This window comes from Eublepharis macularius, chromosome 10 (genome assembly GCF_028583425.1).
Source record: "Eublepharis macularius isolate TG4126 chromosome 10, MPM_Emac_v1.0, whole genome shotgun sequence".
NCBI lineage: Eukaryota > Metazoa > Chordata > Lepidosauria > Squamata > Eublepharidae > Eublepharis > Eublepharis macularius.
Genome location: NC_072799.1, coordinates 31,953,965 through 31,968,795, shown reverse-complemented (window position 1 = coordinate 31,968,795; position 14,831 = coordinate 31,953,965). Strand labels below are relative to the sequence as shown.

The 14,831-nt window shown below is 41.7% G+C and overlaps 1 protein-coding gene across 1 annotated transcript in view; it reads left to right on the top strand.

The window, feature by feature from the left end:
• Positions 1 to 11,576: 11,576 nt before the first annotated feature.
• Positions 11,577 to 14,831, top strand: part of LOC129336491 (collagen alpha-1(XXV) chain-like) — a 79,497-nt gene continuing 76,242 nt past the window's right edge. Inside the window, exon 1 of the mRNA XM_054989618.1 lies at positions 11,577 to 11,648. Coding sequence (XP_054845593.1) covers positions 11,577 to 11,648 — 72 coding nt within the window. The remainder of the gene's footprint in view (positions 11,649 to 14,831) is intronic.

Sequence of the window (14,831 nt, the reverse complement as noted above, 5' to 3'; positions counted from 1 at the left end):
TGCTTGATAAATAATAATAAAATAATAATCCTTCAAAAAAAAAAAGTACCGGTGCTACATACTTTACATGATGCTTCTAAAAGCCCGCTAGCCCAAATAGATCCTAAAACGATCCCTAAGAAACTCTGCAAGTAATTGCTTTTTTCCACCTTTACTTTGATATTATGTCAAACAATTCTATGTACCTGCCATTATTTTTCACTCAGTTTATGTTCACTCTAATTATCCTTCTAAGCTGTTTAGCTTGGTGAAACACTTGTAGGCTTGGTCATGACTGGATCAAATTGTCTTGGAAGAGGATGACAGAGGAGAAACTTAATTCTTAGATAAACAAACTTTTCTTCTAGTTTCAATTTTTTAATTACTTTCTGTATCTACCCAACACATTCAAAAATAAAGAATATCAATGTACAAAAAATGACTAGAGAACCTCATTCATTTTAACTTTTAAGTTTTGCTGATTACCTAACAACTGAGTCGTTAAAGAGAAGCAGTGCTACAATATGAAATATCATTGCATTTTATATATTTTTTCTTCTTCATCTTCTTCTGATTTGGTTCAATAAAAGGGATGTTTGTATTTGAAACTGCAATCTTTTCTATGAAATCTCGTTTCTATTAAAGTGTTGGTAATATAGAAGCAAACCTGCACTGTGGAAATACTGCCAAATCTTTAAATAATGCAGTACCTTATTTGTGTTTTCTTTGTTTCTTGAAAGGGATTTTCCCGCTGTTCAGTTCTGAGCTTGAAAAATTATGCATATATGATTTTTAAAAAATGATTTTGCATTTCTTAGAAGGCTTTGTCCATCAAATGATGCTAGAGGGCTTTATGAATGTCATGTCCAATTATTACAGGCTAATTACAGCACATTTGTTTTTTTATAAAATATGTGTTCCACTTTCCCTTGATGGCTAACCAGATAAGATAAAATAATGTACTAAAATATACAATAGAAGAAACAGTCACAAATAATACATTACAGCAGTACAAACTTGGTATATCAATATCAGTAACCACAACTGAATAGGATGAACCTGAAGATGTGGGTTTTAAATTAAATCTGAATACTCAACAAGTTAATATCTGAAGAGTACAATATAAAAGATTAAAAGCACTGTTGTATCTCCAGCAGGTAGGATTATTCCCATGTCTCCATGTTCTCCCAGAGCGCATTGCTATGCTGACAGGAAAAAAACCTTCCAGCTATAGCAAACTCCTCCACATGTGGAAAGGACCTACAGGCCTAAACTTTCTTCCATTGCAAAAGAGAAAACTAGGAAGAATTGAAGAAAGGGTGGAGCAGAATAACTTAGCTGGAATTTTATGCTTCCTTAGAGCTCGGTCTTGCCTTCCACAAGGGTATAATGTTACGTTTATTATTCTTCACAGTCACAGTGGAGGATGGATTCCAACTAACTCATGAGTTAATCATAGCAAACCACTACAAGTATATAATCTAGGAACACAGCAAGATATTTCACATTCATAGGACCATATCTGTCCCATGATCTAGATAGCTAAGACATGGAAACTTGGTAGTGTGGCACTTTGTATAAAGGAGGTACTACTCTGCACAATCAACAGTAATAAAAATAAAGGGAACAGCTGAATATCACTTGTTTTCAGAATCCTTACAGGTATGTTTCATCAGACTCCTGACAATATATATCAAGTATCTCAAGTCTACTCCTACAACCAGGGCTTCAAGAACAAAGCACACTGGTAAGCAAGGGAACCCACAATCCAGTGTATGGCACCTACACTTCTTCCTTTCCTTTGGGGAGGGCTGTGGCTCAGTGGTAGAGTGCTGCTTTTGCACGTAGAAGTCCTGGATCCAATCCTTGGCTGCTAATGAGTGAGGGGTTTATATGAAAGACCTCTACCTGAGACCTTGGAAAGCTGCTGTCAAAGTAGACAGTACTGACCTTTAATAGGCCAAATGTCCAACTCAGTATAAGGCAGCTCTCCGTTTTCCACCTAGGCCCTAAGGAAGGAGATGGGCATGCAGAGCACTCATCCGTGGACACACACTGTTACCCAACAATTACCACTCTTTATTTGACTACGTAATAGCTAACCAAGCCTTTCTTTTTCAACAGGTTGAGCTCTATTCCTCACAGTATAGTTGCTAGTTTGGAAAGAAGGTAAGGGCCTACCATGCATTGGCAAAAGCAGTTGGAAGTACAGCTGCCTCTCTTGGTAAAAACAAAGCGCTCCTCTTCACTGAGCAAACATTTATTACTCATTTTCCTTGCTGAGACCCAGGTCACATAGAGCACAACAATACGATATTATGAGTCAGCTTCTTCCCTACGCTAGATGAGTAAGTATTGTCTCAACAAGTACCTCAATGGAGAAACGAAGGAGACTGCCAGTGGGGGAGTGGGGAACTAGACCAAAGCATGTGGAATAGAAGCGCCCATAATTACCCTTTCACATTCTTCTCAGCCCTAATAATTGCTTGCTGCAGTGGTTACCTCTTGTTAATACCCTGTTTTTCTTGTTTTCCTTCAGGCAACATGGCAGCCAGCAACATGCACCAAAAAATAATGTTCTTCGTCTCATCTTATGAGGACCATCATTGAAACCTACAGCAACACCTATGACGATTGGGAATCCAGTTCTTCCTCTGTGGGAGTGGCTGCTTTTTTGTTCTCACAGGGATTCTGTGCCTTTCCAGAGAACATGGCAGACACTAACATAACAGATGCAACCTTATTCAGCAGTGAGATGCCGTGACAGAGATAGCCACCTGTAGCTTTCAAATGAACACACGTCCTCTGTGAACAAAAAATGAATATTCTTGTTCCTCTGTTAAGTTATCAGAACTTACTATTCAACTGATGCTGTTCAATAAAAGTCTGTGTTCCTGCGGTCATAGTGATGGAGGAACAACATACTTGTCTCTCACTTCAGCTGCCATTGTGACAGGCTACATGTGCTGGGAAGGGAAATTGGTGGGTTCTCCACCCCTCCACCACCATTCCTCACCAGAAGTAAGATTCTGCATCTTGCCTGTGGTCTTGTCACTGGTGAGAGAAGAGTTCTCAGTTACTCAGAGTCTTCTCTTGATGTTTTCCTTGGTGATGAAAAAACAGCAAATGAACCCCATGAAGTGGATAGCAAGCAGAAAATGTTTTCTTCCAGCCTTACTTAGGAAGCTGGTTTCTTGTTTGCAGATATTGAAACTGGCCATGCTGACCCATGCTTCAAGCCATGATTATTGCAACACACTCCACATGGGGCTGCCCTTGAAGTCAGTCCAGAAACTTCAGTCAGCTTGAAAAACAGCAGCCCATTTATTATCAGTGGCTAGTTGTTGAGACCATATTACTCCAAGTTAGGAATGCTCAGACACTCACCAGCTTAACTCAATGACTGTTTGTTAGTGGTAAACAGGGGGCTAATTCTTTGTCAAACAGCTTGGCTGTTTGCAAACAGTTTAGACCTGTTTAATAGGTTACTTTTTATTTATTTAAGCAGATTGGCACACTTAATGTATCCTCAACCAGATGCGAGTCTTCTTTCCCACTTCCCTCCTCCCCCACAGTACTATTGTCCATATTTACCACTTGGTATAAAAATCCGTATTTATACCACTTGGTATAAAAATCAGCCAGCAATTCCAAACATTTTATGTATTTTTTGAAATCTTATTGTATAGTGTTCATTTTAAGTCTATGTTGCTGTTATGGGAGACTTAGAGCTAAGCTACAAGAGACGAATTACTCAAGGAGCATGTGAAAGGTGTCTCAATGTTAGCCGGGAAGCTGAGTTTTAAAAGAGATTGGAAGGCTTTGTCAATATCCCCCTCTACAGATGGCTGCTCAGAAGGGTTGTTTATTTCCTCTTCTCCTCTTAGAAGGGGAGATGAAACTAACAGTGCCTTTGGGCGGCAAAGAGGAAATTAACAAATCCTCTGAGCAGCATCTCCCTGGTTCTGTAGAGAGGGGAAATTGACAAAGCCTTCCAATCAGTTTTAAAACTCAGCTTCCCAGCTAACATTGCAACTCCCTTCATGTGCTGCTCCTCATGTAATTCATATCTTGTAGCTTATCTCATAGTTTCCCTCTCATATATGCATGTCAGCTGATCTGTGACTTGGGTGAAATTTTCTGTTTTAATGTGCTGCTGCAAAGCTATTTAATGGAGATTTGAGATAGATGGCAAACAGGTGATTGTGGCTGTCAAACATGGTATTCGAAGTTAGAAGTAGCCTAAGTCTTCTACTTGACCTCTCTGGTCATCTTTGGAGACCTTGTTTCAGGTGCCCCTACCATCTGAGGCTAGATGGGTGCCAACCTGAGAAAAGGTCTTCTCAGTCGTGCTACCAAAACTTTGGAACTCCCTTCCCAGCGAGATCTGCCTGTCGCTCTCTGTTATTATCTTCCAACTGGGGGCAAAAACTTTGTTTCATTTGGCATGCCCCCAGTAAACTCTCCATGGCTTCCTTTCCTGATTTATGTATGTGTTTGTTTGTTTATATGTTTTTAGTGTATTTACATACACATTTTAAATGTTATTTTAATATTTTAAACGTTTGTTGCTCACCAACTGGGGGACCTTATTTTGGGTGGAAAGGCATATAAGTATTTTATAAATATATATAAAGCATATAAATCTGTTCCAAGGATGCTTCTCTGGCTTCCTGCTAATTTCTGGGTCCTATTGAAGCAGCCAGTTTCCTACCTTTGAAACCTCTCATGACCTGGGGCCAACATACTTGAAGCACTGCTTCTCCCTGCATGTTCTTTTGTGGCAGCTTCATTCGTGGCAGCAAAATCTGTTGTCTGCATCTCCTTTTCTAGGGTGTGTTCTGCTATGGCTTGGGTTTGCATTTTTTCAGTGACTGCCCCATACCTCTAGAACTAGTGTTGCCAGCCTCCAGGTGGAACCTAGAGACTGCCCAGAATTACAGCTTGCTTCAGAGATCAGTTCTCTTGTAGAAAATAGCTGCTTTGAAGAGTGGGCTCCAAGGCATTATACCTAGGGTTCCCAGGTGCCTGCCAGTGGCAGGCAAACTCCTGGAGATTTGCCCCCCCTCATCCATCGATCACCTAGCAATCAGCAGGCGGGGCAAGCTCCCAGAGATTGCCCATCACTGGCAGGAACCTCAGGAGCACGCACCGTGCATGCGCTCCCAACCATCACCGCGACATTACTTCCAGAAGTGATGTGGTTGTGCTGCCCACGGGAGCATTCCTGTTTTTTATTTGGGGCCGCTTTGGGCCCCAAACAGGCTGAATTAGCCCCGTGCAAGCGCAGGAGTGCTTGTGTGGCCAATGTGGTGATGTCACTACACTCCAACACTCCACACCATGCTCCACACAGGGCTGATTTGGTCCATTTGGGGCCCAAGTCAGCCCCAAAGAAAGCGCGGGAATGCTCCTATGGGCGGCATGACGACGTCACTTCTGGAAGTGATGTCACCGTGCCAGTTGGGAGTGCGCACAGGGCGTGCGCTTCTGAGGTGCCTGCTGGAGGTGGGCAACCTCTAGGAGCTTGCCCCCAAGGGAGCAAATCCCCAGGAGTTTTTCCGCCACCAGTGGGCACCTGAGAACCCTATCCAGAAGAGGTGAGTCAGTTTGAAGCCAGTCACTAGGAGACAGCTAGGAACACTCTAGATAGATGCATTAGGCTGCTTTATTTTGTTTGTTTACCAACTTTTACTGTTCTCCTTATTCTACAAAGTTCTGAACACCAGTTATTACTAAACCGTTAAAATAAAGTTGTTTATTATTCTGCTTGGATCTTCATGCTTCATTCGGTCACACAATGTAAAACCTGCTGGGAAAGAGTGGACAAAAGGGGTCAGTTGGGGGCTCTGGGCCCTTCTGAGGAAACCTGTACCTGAGTAGTAGCAGCCTACAGAGAGCTTCCCTAGTCCCCGGCCTGCTGCAACACTTGGTTCCCTCAGTGCGTGAGTACTATGGAAGGATAATCATAGACAGTTACTTTAATCAGTGAGTTGTGCGAGGGACACTGTGGAACCTTAGTCTTGCTATATTAGGTTGTGTTTGTAATAATATTGTTTATGCTGCTGGCAACGTATAAGGTTTTGGATATTTTATGCCACCATTAGTACTGGCATAGCAGTTACCTGATATAGCAAGACCTTAGTATCAGCCTACTAACCATTAAAATGCTTGATGATATAGAAAAGTTTTGACTTGGTGCCAGAAGTTAACAAAATGACAGCAGACATGGTGACTTCAAAACAACAGAAAGTTTTGTCTGTTGGATGGAAACAACGGCAGACAGCTGTTTATTTAAAACACGGAGTGTTAGTGGAAATATGAACTCAGTAATACATCTCAAAACATACAACGACAATTTCAAAAAGAAAATTTCAATAATGCACCATCAGTAATCCCAGTTATAATATACTTAATGTCAATAGCTGGGATTCAGTGATGCACAAGTGGAAACATAAATTGACTTTGTGCATTTGTGCTTGTGCAACACCTAGATCTTTCCACTCTCTATATTACATTGCCCAGAAATTAGTTGCAGTAGATCTTGTGCAAGCAAATATGTTTCACTTAGTGCAAGTGGCTGCCATGGTCTCTCGTATTTCTGCTTGCACAAGAGCTCTAGCACATGTGGAGATTTTGCGCTGATTCCAACCCAGCAAGTCCATCATAATTCCGCCAGCCTTGTTGGAGGCCAAACCATTCAACTGTTTTGGCATTAAGCTTTAACTATGAGTCATAGATAAACTCCTGTGGAGACAATCTTCAGATCTATAGGGAACAGGACTCAATTCCAATAAATATCCTGTTAATTCCATTTAAAGGATCAAAAAATATCTTGACATATTATTGTTCTTTCATTGGAAATACTGATAGTATTTGTAGCTGTAACCAAAACCAAGTTTTCTATAATACAGATGTTCAGTGTCTCCTGGGAGAAGAGCTTTAAAGGATTTCAGAAACTGCAGAGTTGTCATATGGGCTTCATAGGTTCAGTGCCAGTACAGCGAAGGCTGTGTTCCAATCATTTGCAGATTTTACCTCTTATGGTAATGGGAGACAGAAGCGAGCATCCCAGAAAACTTTAAACATGGGCAGATGAGTTTTATAAAGGAGATAGTTAAGAGATAGTGAAATGGTTATCAGGAATTCATTTGGATGGGAGAGTTGCAACTCGTGTGAATGTTTCTACTGATTTGGATTATAAATAAGTCAGTTCCAGATTTTTCAGGAGCTGCAGAGTTACAGGCTCCATGCAACCAAAACATTCAAACTACCAGTTGGCCTACACTTTTTTGCAACCTCTCTTGAATCTGTAGGATCACGTTTACTGTACACACTACACTTAAGGAAGAGCAACCTTACAAAATGTTTCAGATTAGCCCAGTGGCTGATTGAGTACAGTGGAAAAGAAACAAGAGGCTTGCAAAAGTTAGTGAGCACTCCAAGTGCTTTGGGTAGCTGCAGTGTTATTTATGTATATGAAGCATTTCTACCCTTCTCTTGTATACAGGATCTACAAGGTATAACCACTGTAAAAACAATCAAAGCAAACAGTTATCTCTATAAAACATACACAAATTAGAAAAATAAAATTAGTCTTTAGCCAAGAAAGAGACAACAGTCAAAACTAAGGTATCACAGTTTAAACTAGTTTTCAAAAGAACTATTCAGTAGCTTAAACCATTACTATATCTTCCTTGGCAGGGCATTCCAAACTTACAGCCGTGGCATTAAAAAGGTCCTCTTCCTTATGGCTTCCCCCTATACTCTGAAGTGTGTAGCATACAAACAGAAAAGGCCTTTAAAGGTTATCTTAATGTCATAGGTCTATATATGAGTCTCTGGTCCCACACAACTTAGGGTTTCAAGCTGAGAACCAGTTGGGCCTGGAAACTAAACAACAAACAGAATAAGTGAGCCAAAATAAGACAAACATGCACATTAGCAATATATCAGCTGTATCTGGACCAGTTGCAGTGTTTAAATATAGGCAGCCTGCCAGCCCCCTTATTTGGATGAAATAGAGCATGAATAACCATGGCCAAATCCTTCCTGACCAGAATGGGGTGAAGTTGGCTGGTAAAAGCCACCTTAGCCATCACCACAATTTGGTTATTTGGGAGTAGAGAATCCTGCAGCGCCAGTAACACGTAGAACTGTACAGCCATATCCAGTAAAGGTACAACGCCTATCACCAGATCAGTAAGGTGTGCAACAAAAGGCCACAAGTTAAAACAACCTGCCTCTACCAGTACCATCTAAAATCAGAAAGACCGCGGGCAATAGAGATGTTTCCACTGCATTTCCCTCCAGAACTATTTATTAGAGAGAAATGCGCATGGTTAGGGTGATGGGAGGGGGGTTTAGTAGGAGCAACTGTGGGTGTTTTTATTTCGTGAGACTATACAACACTTAATATAAATTCATGGAGTTTTTCTTTGTGGTAGCATGTTATCTAGTTTTATTTATTTTCCTGGAAGGAGAAAGATTGGTTTTGGTGACAAAGATTAAAGTTTATATAGTTGTAGCAGCATGTGCATCTGGAGAAACAGTTTCACTGTGGAATATATTCTTGCAGAAACTGTTTATCTACTGTGTGAGAGTAGTATTTACAGGTTTCTCTGAAATTTCTCTAAACCTTAGTTAGATTTCATGGGAGCGTAACGGATTGCACGTTTTAAAAAGCCTGGAAGGGCTGTACACACACAGCTGCAGGACTGTTAAGAGTTAATCCCTCACAGAATCAGAGTCCTTTGAGCGACAGGCTACTCCAAGGAATCTGATTGGGTAGCATGAGCTGGAAAAAGGATAGAGATCCAGTGTGAAAAATTGGGCGACAGAGTCCTAACAGAGAGTAGTTGGCAGGAGAACTGGGGAAAGTTGGCAAGGATGTTTGGGAAGTAGGTGCAGACTCCTAAACAGGCCAAAGAAAAGGGGATATATTTTCTAAGGAGAGGAGATTTTCCCTACCTAGTCAAACAGGGAGGTGGTTCTGGAGAGTGAAGAGATCCCTGGTCGAGTGTGATTGGAAATGTCTGTGGAGACCTTCAAATTCAGTTAATGACAGTAGAAAAGCACTGGTGTGTGAAGAGAAGGGGATTGGGGTACTAGAAAGTGGGTATTGCCATTTCTAACTCCAGAAAGGAAAGAGAATACTAAAAGAAAGTATACTACAGTGCTTGGAGAAAAACAAAGGAACCAAAGCCTCAAAACAGAAGCCTTTAAGTATCTGTGAAGAGCAGAAGAACTGAAGTCTATACATGTTCTGATTTTGCCTCAGAAATTTTCAACCCTTGATTTCACCTGACTCTTCCTCTCTAAAGTAAATAAACTCGTTAGTTATTTTTGAATTGTAAAAACGCCTCTGGTGCCATTTCTGCTGTTTAAGGTCAAGGGAACATCATAGGGGACTAATAACACACACATTTCAGTCTGCCCTTTAGCTTCCACTGCCTTGGAAGACTAAAGCCCAAGTAACATCGGACCTGTGCAGGGTCATGGTGCAGGTAAGGACTCTCAGACAGATGAGAGCTCACTGTTTTGGCTCTGTGCAGGAGCACTGTGAGGGTGGAGAAGCAATTTCCGGTTGTCCTCCCATCCCACTTTTGCCAGGGGAGGCTTTTTGTCCCTTTTCTTTAGCTCCACATGTCCTTCCTTTCCCTTTTTGCTGGTTAAAGTGGGGTGGGGAGGGAAATCGTAAGCTCCTTCTTCCCCTTCTAGAGCTCTCTGACAGCACTAAGCAGTATTGTTAGGCCCAACCTGGCAATCAGTGACAGACAAGGGGCATGATGGGCACCCATTGGCAATGGCATGATGTCAGTTCTAGAAAAACCTGGAAGTGATGTCAGACTTCTCTAGGAATTGCCCGAAACTCTAATTTTCAGAACTAGAAAGGCAAAGGGGCTGCCTCATTATTTCATAATATAAATTTCCTAGCTCTATTTTCATATGCTTTGTTTCAAATGCTTTGTTTCAAGTATGTGCACAAGTTAGAAAAAGAATAAACAAAAATCATGTACTCAAAGTAGCATTTTTATTTCAGGTTTTTGTGGATAAAAGAATCACATCTGCACACATGAAAAGAATTGAACACAGATAGATGAGGTGGGGATTGTTTCTGGAATTTCAGAGTTTATGAATTGTCCCTGATTGGAATGCATATACTTTTCATTTCCATTTTTTCCTGAACAAACCTGGACTATAATGCATGAATTAAAAGCTCAGGTGCCTTTAAAAGTGGATAAATCATTCACCGACTATAGATCTTTCAGCAGGTATTAATCATAAAGTGCTACCGGAAGCAATGTACTCCTGAATTCCTTTTGCCAGAGAGTAAACAATTGGGGTCAATGGTTACATTCATATCCTATTTATGGGCTTCTTGGTGTTAGAAAAAGATGCTGGATTTGATCCAGCAGGACAATTCTTGCAGTTTTGAGTCACCACTATCCCTCTACTCCACCTAATTGCTGGTTTTGTTTTGAGCAACTTGGGTTGCTGCCCAAATGTATTGCTACTGCATTTTATGATTTTAATGCTGTTTTTAGTGTAAATTATTTATTCATGCTATAATCCACTTTGAGCCCATTCATGGAGAGAGTGGATAAAAAATCTAATAAATAAAAATAAAAAAATATTTTATTTAAACTGTAAACAATTAATAAAGTGTATAAAAAACTAGAATACATATAAAATACAAGCCAAGAAAATCAATAAACTACATATTTCCCATCTTCATCCCCATACATACTTACTTTACATACAGACTTTTATATTTTATTTTTATATTCGACTTTATATTCAATCTTTTTATGTTCAACATATTAGCTTGCTAAAAATTTATCTATTTTAATATTACTTATATTTTAATTCTCCTTAGTTTACAGCTGCATACACAAAGAAACCTTTCCATTTTTCGTGATGTTCTTGGTTTGGCCTATTATGCAGATTAGAAGTTAATTTTGCCATTGACACATATTCATACAATTTAGTCATTCAAATAGTCATGTCTGGACAAGATTCTACTACTCTTGCCACTGTCACTATATATTTTTAAAGTTCACTATGATTATTATATTATTCGGTAAAATATTTAATAACATATTTTTAGAGTCCAGCACTTCAATATCTTTTGCATCTCCTCATGTATTTTTATCCAGTTTCTTCTTCTTACACATACACCACAAATGATAGAAAGTTGCATCCATACATTGGCATTTCCAACACACTCTGTTATAATCCTTACTAGTTTTTACAGTATTCTTAGGAGTAATATACCATCTAAAAACATTTTATACCAATTTTCTCGTAACATTTGGCTGTTTCTTTAGTTATAAGTTTGCCCATTAACTCATTGAAAAATTTTCACTGAAGTTTTCTATCCTTTTCATCATACAATTTTTGATCTGTTCTGATTCTATTTCATGTCGCAATAAGATTTTATATACTTTTTCTAACAGGTGTTTTGGCTCTCCACAGATTAGTTGTTCAAACACTGTTTTCTCTCTTAATCTACCTCCTTCTTTGGATAGTTGTTCTTTAAGTTTAGTCACTCCTTGATAATACGTTGTCAAGCCCCCTGGCGCCCCCTAGCGGCGATGGCGGGTCCGAGCCCAACGGCGGCGGGTATGGCGGGTCCATCCTGGATCCCTCGGCGGGTTGCCCGGCGGGTTAGAGCCTGGCTGCGGCCCGACGCCCTTCCCCGGGGCTCCCCCTCAGGCCTCAGAATGGGGTGCTCTGGTGCTTTGAGCTGGCTTGGCTCCCTTGCACTCTGCTTCCCCTCGCTGGCTGTCCCTTTCACAGCAGGGACAGACTCAGCGCACTTCCTCCCTGGCTGAGGTTTGGAGCCCGCCTTAAATACCCTCCCTTCTAAGGCCAGCTCCACCCCCTCTCCCCTGAACCTGCTCCTATGGCTATGCTTGCCACCTGGGCCAGGTGCGGCCACACCTTCCTGGCCCAGCCGCCCCATGGGGATTGGCTCCTCTGGCCCAAATCCCGCCCCCTATGATCTCCCTGTCCTGCCTCCTCCCTGACAGGCAGGCAAGCCTGTCTTTCCCCACCAAGGCTGGGCCCGCCTCCTCCCAAGCGCCTGGCCCGCCTGCCTGCCCTGCCCTCCTGGCGGGCCCACGGCCGGGCCTGGCTGGCCTTGAGGCACCTGCGCTGGCATCAGGCCGTGCCGCCGCCTCCCCAGCCGTGCCCGCCCAGCCTTCCCCGAGGCCACAGTCTCTCGCCGCGAGCTGCCCCGTCCCACTGGCTGCCGCTGCTGTGCCGCCACCTCCCCTGGCCTCGGGTGCCTGCTGCGAGGCTGTGGAGGCAGCCGCGGCGAGCGCCGGCCGTGCCGGGGGGCCCACTGCCAATGGTAGAGATGTCCCTGTATCAAGCAAGTTTTGTTAGAATTTATACAGTTTACAGTTGTTCCTTCTCATTCATCATCCATAACAAACTTTTAACCAAACATAGGTAAAGTGAAGCACTTTTGAAGTCTCACTAATTTCAATGGGAGACATTTAAGTACATGCTTAAATTTCCAGCTGAAATCAATGGGGCTTCAAAGTGCTTCACTTTGGATGGAATGGAGCCAGCCAAGATTTAAAAGATTTAAATGTTATTGATGCAGCACTTGGAGATATAGCACAAGTATATGTTAAACTTGCAATTTGTGAGTGTGTAAGGATGGATAGAAAGGACAGAATAGAAATTGGAAAGACTATCAAGAATAATTGAAAATCCATACATCACTTTGTAGCATTCAAAATTTTGCTTCTCTCATGTGTGATATTTTGCCAAATACTTTATATCAGGTTCCCAATGCTAACAATTTCAAGGAAAGCATTTCATAACCTGGATTGGGGGGGGTGTCTTTTTCTGCTTTGACTGTGTTTTATATTAATGTCTCAGTAATCTTTCCATCCTTTGGGAAATATTTTGCACAGCTATTCCTTCATATCAATATTTTACTGCCACGATTGCCCTCAAAACCATTTATGACTTTTGGAATACAACCCATCACCTCTTTTACAATCATATTTTATAGTTGTATTTGTGGATATTGTGTGTGGAAATAATCTCTCTGCTTTAAAAACTTCCTTAAAAGAACGTAAATTGTAGTAGAGCTTATAGTGGAGTTTGGAAGCGATAAAAAAATATTAACTTTGTGGAACAAAACTGCTATGAAGTATCCAAAGGAAAATGCACAAGGCAAATTGTTCCAGTTGCTTTTGGTTTGCTCTGGTTTGTGTGAGAATAAGATTCTTGCTCAGTTATCTTATTATGGTGGAAAGAAATGTAAATGCTGTTGTACATATCAAAGTAGTTCCAGATTATGTTGTTTGCAGAGGGACTGTAAGTAGACATGGACACGAACAGAAAAACATGGTTTTCATTGTTCGTTGCCATCCACAAACAACAAACATTGATGAACATCATCCTGTTCATGAACATGTTCATTGTTCGTTGTTCGTGGGGGCCAGCAGGCCCTCCACCAGCCATCAAGATCCCTACCGCACCACTCCCAGAAACCCTACCTGAGCAGGCAGCAGGAAATATACCAATAATAAATAATAGCTTGGCTGCAGAGCCTGGCAGCAGCCCTGGAACCTGAAAGGGTAGATCCCTATCCCACCACACAAAGAAAATTCAAGCTCCAATGCACTCACCCTGTCTCTCTAACAGCAGCTGTCTCTCCCTGAAAGCCAGAGCTGGGAGCCCCCCTCATCCATGGTCTTTGCTTTCTTGTAACAAATTTGGAGCTCCACACTTGAAAGGAAGACCTGCCTATCAAGCTAAATTGGGGTTAGATTGGGGTTTCCAGGGCAACAGCAGGTGTTCAGACAGAGTTCAGACAATCCCTGCCTAAGTTGCCAAGGGAATTGATTGCAGGTGCCAGACTGTCTGGATTGACGAACAGCAATGAACGAGGCTTGCAACGACCACCTGTTAGTTTAGAATGGGGCCTCATGAACAGCTTGTTTGCGAACAGCAGATTGGGCTGTTCGTGGCTTTTTTTGTGTTCGTATTGCTGTTCGTGCCCATCTCTAACTGTAAGCACAAAATTATCTTTGCTCACACATCTGACACCAGCTCCTACTGAAATTTCCACTCTAATGTGTACCTTAGTCACCGTTGGCAAAACTGTCCCAAGATTCTTTAAAAACAGACAAAAATGTAATGTTGTGAAAAGCAGCATTTTTTAAAAGGAAATATTAGGAATCAACAGTGATGCATTTATATAATGCTGGTGCTTTGATTTATGCATTATTTTTACCACTTTATTTGCCCCAACATGATATCTTTTGCACTAAATTGAGGTAGAACTGTAAAAACTAGTCAGAAAATAAGAGCCATGCTGGGCCAGTGCATTTACCCTGGAGGGTCAGTAAGAGAACATAGAAGCCAATGGCTTCCCCTCCTAGCTCTGGCATTCAAGAAGTTTACTGCCTGCTAGTAGCTGATGACAGCTCGGTCGTCCGTGTATCCCGTGTAATACTCTTTTAAAACCATCCACTGGCAGTGAATTTAATCCTTTTTGTCAATCCTGTATCTATTGCCCATCAACTTCAATGAGTGCCACTGAAGTTCTAATATTATGGAAGAGAGAGAAAACATTCTCTGTCCACTTTTCTACCCCATCCACTTTTTTCTAGAAGGGTGCTTGGTGAGGGCAAAGGGAAAGGGTCTTTAGAAAGGAGGGGGCAAAAGGGAAGGGTCCTTGAGATGGAAGTGGCAAAGAGGAAAGGTGTTTGGGAGGGAGGATGGAGGAAAAGGTGCCGCAGCTACCCACCCACCTTTCCCTGTAATTTTTGCCACCCCACACTTGCACGTAACTCTGTCCCCCACCCAGCACCTTCCTTCCC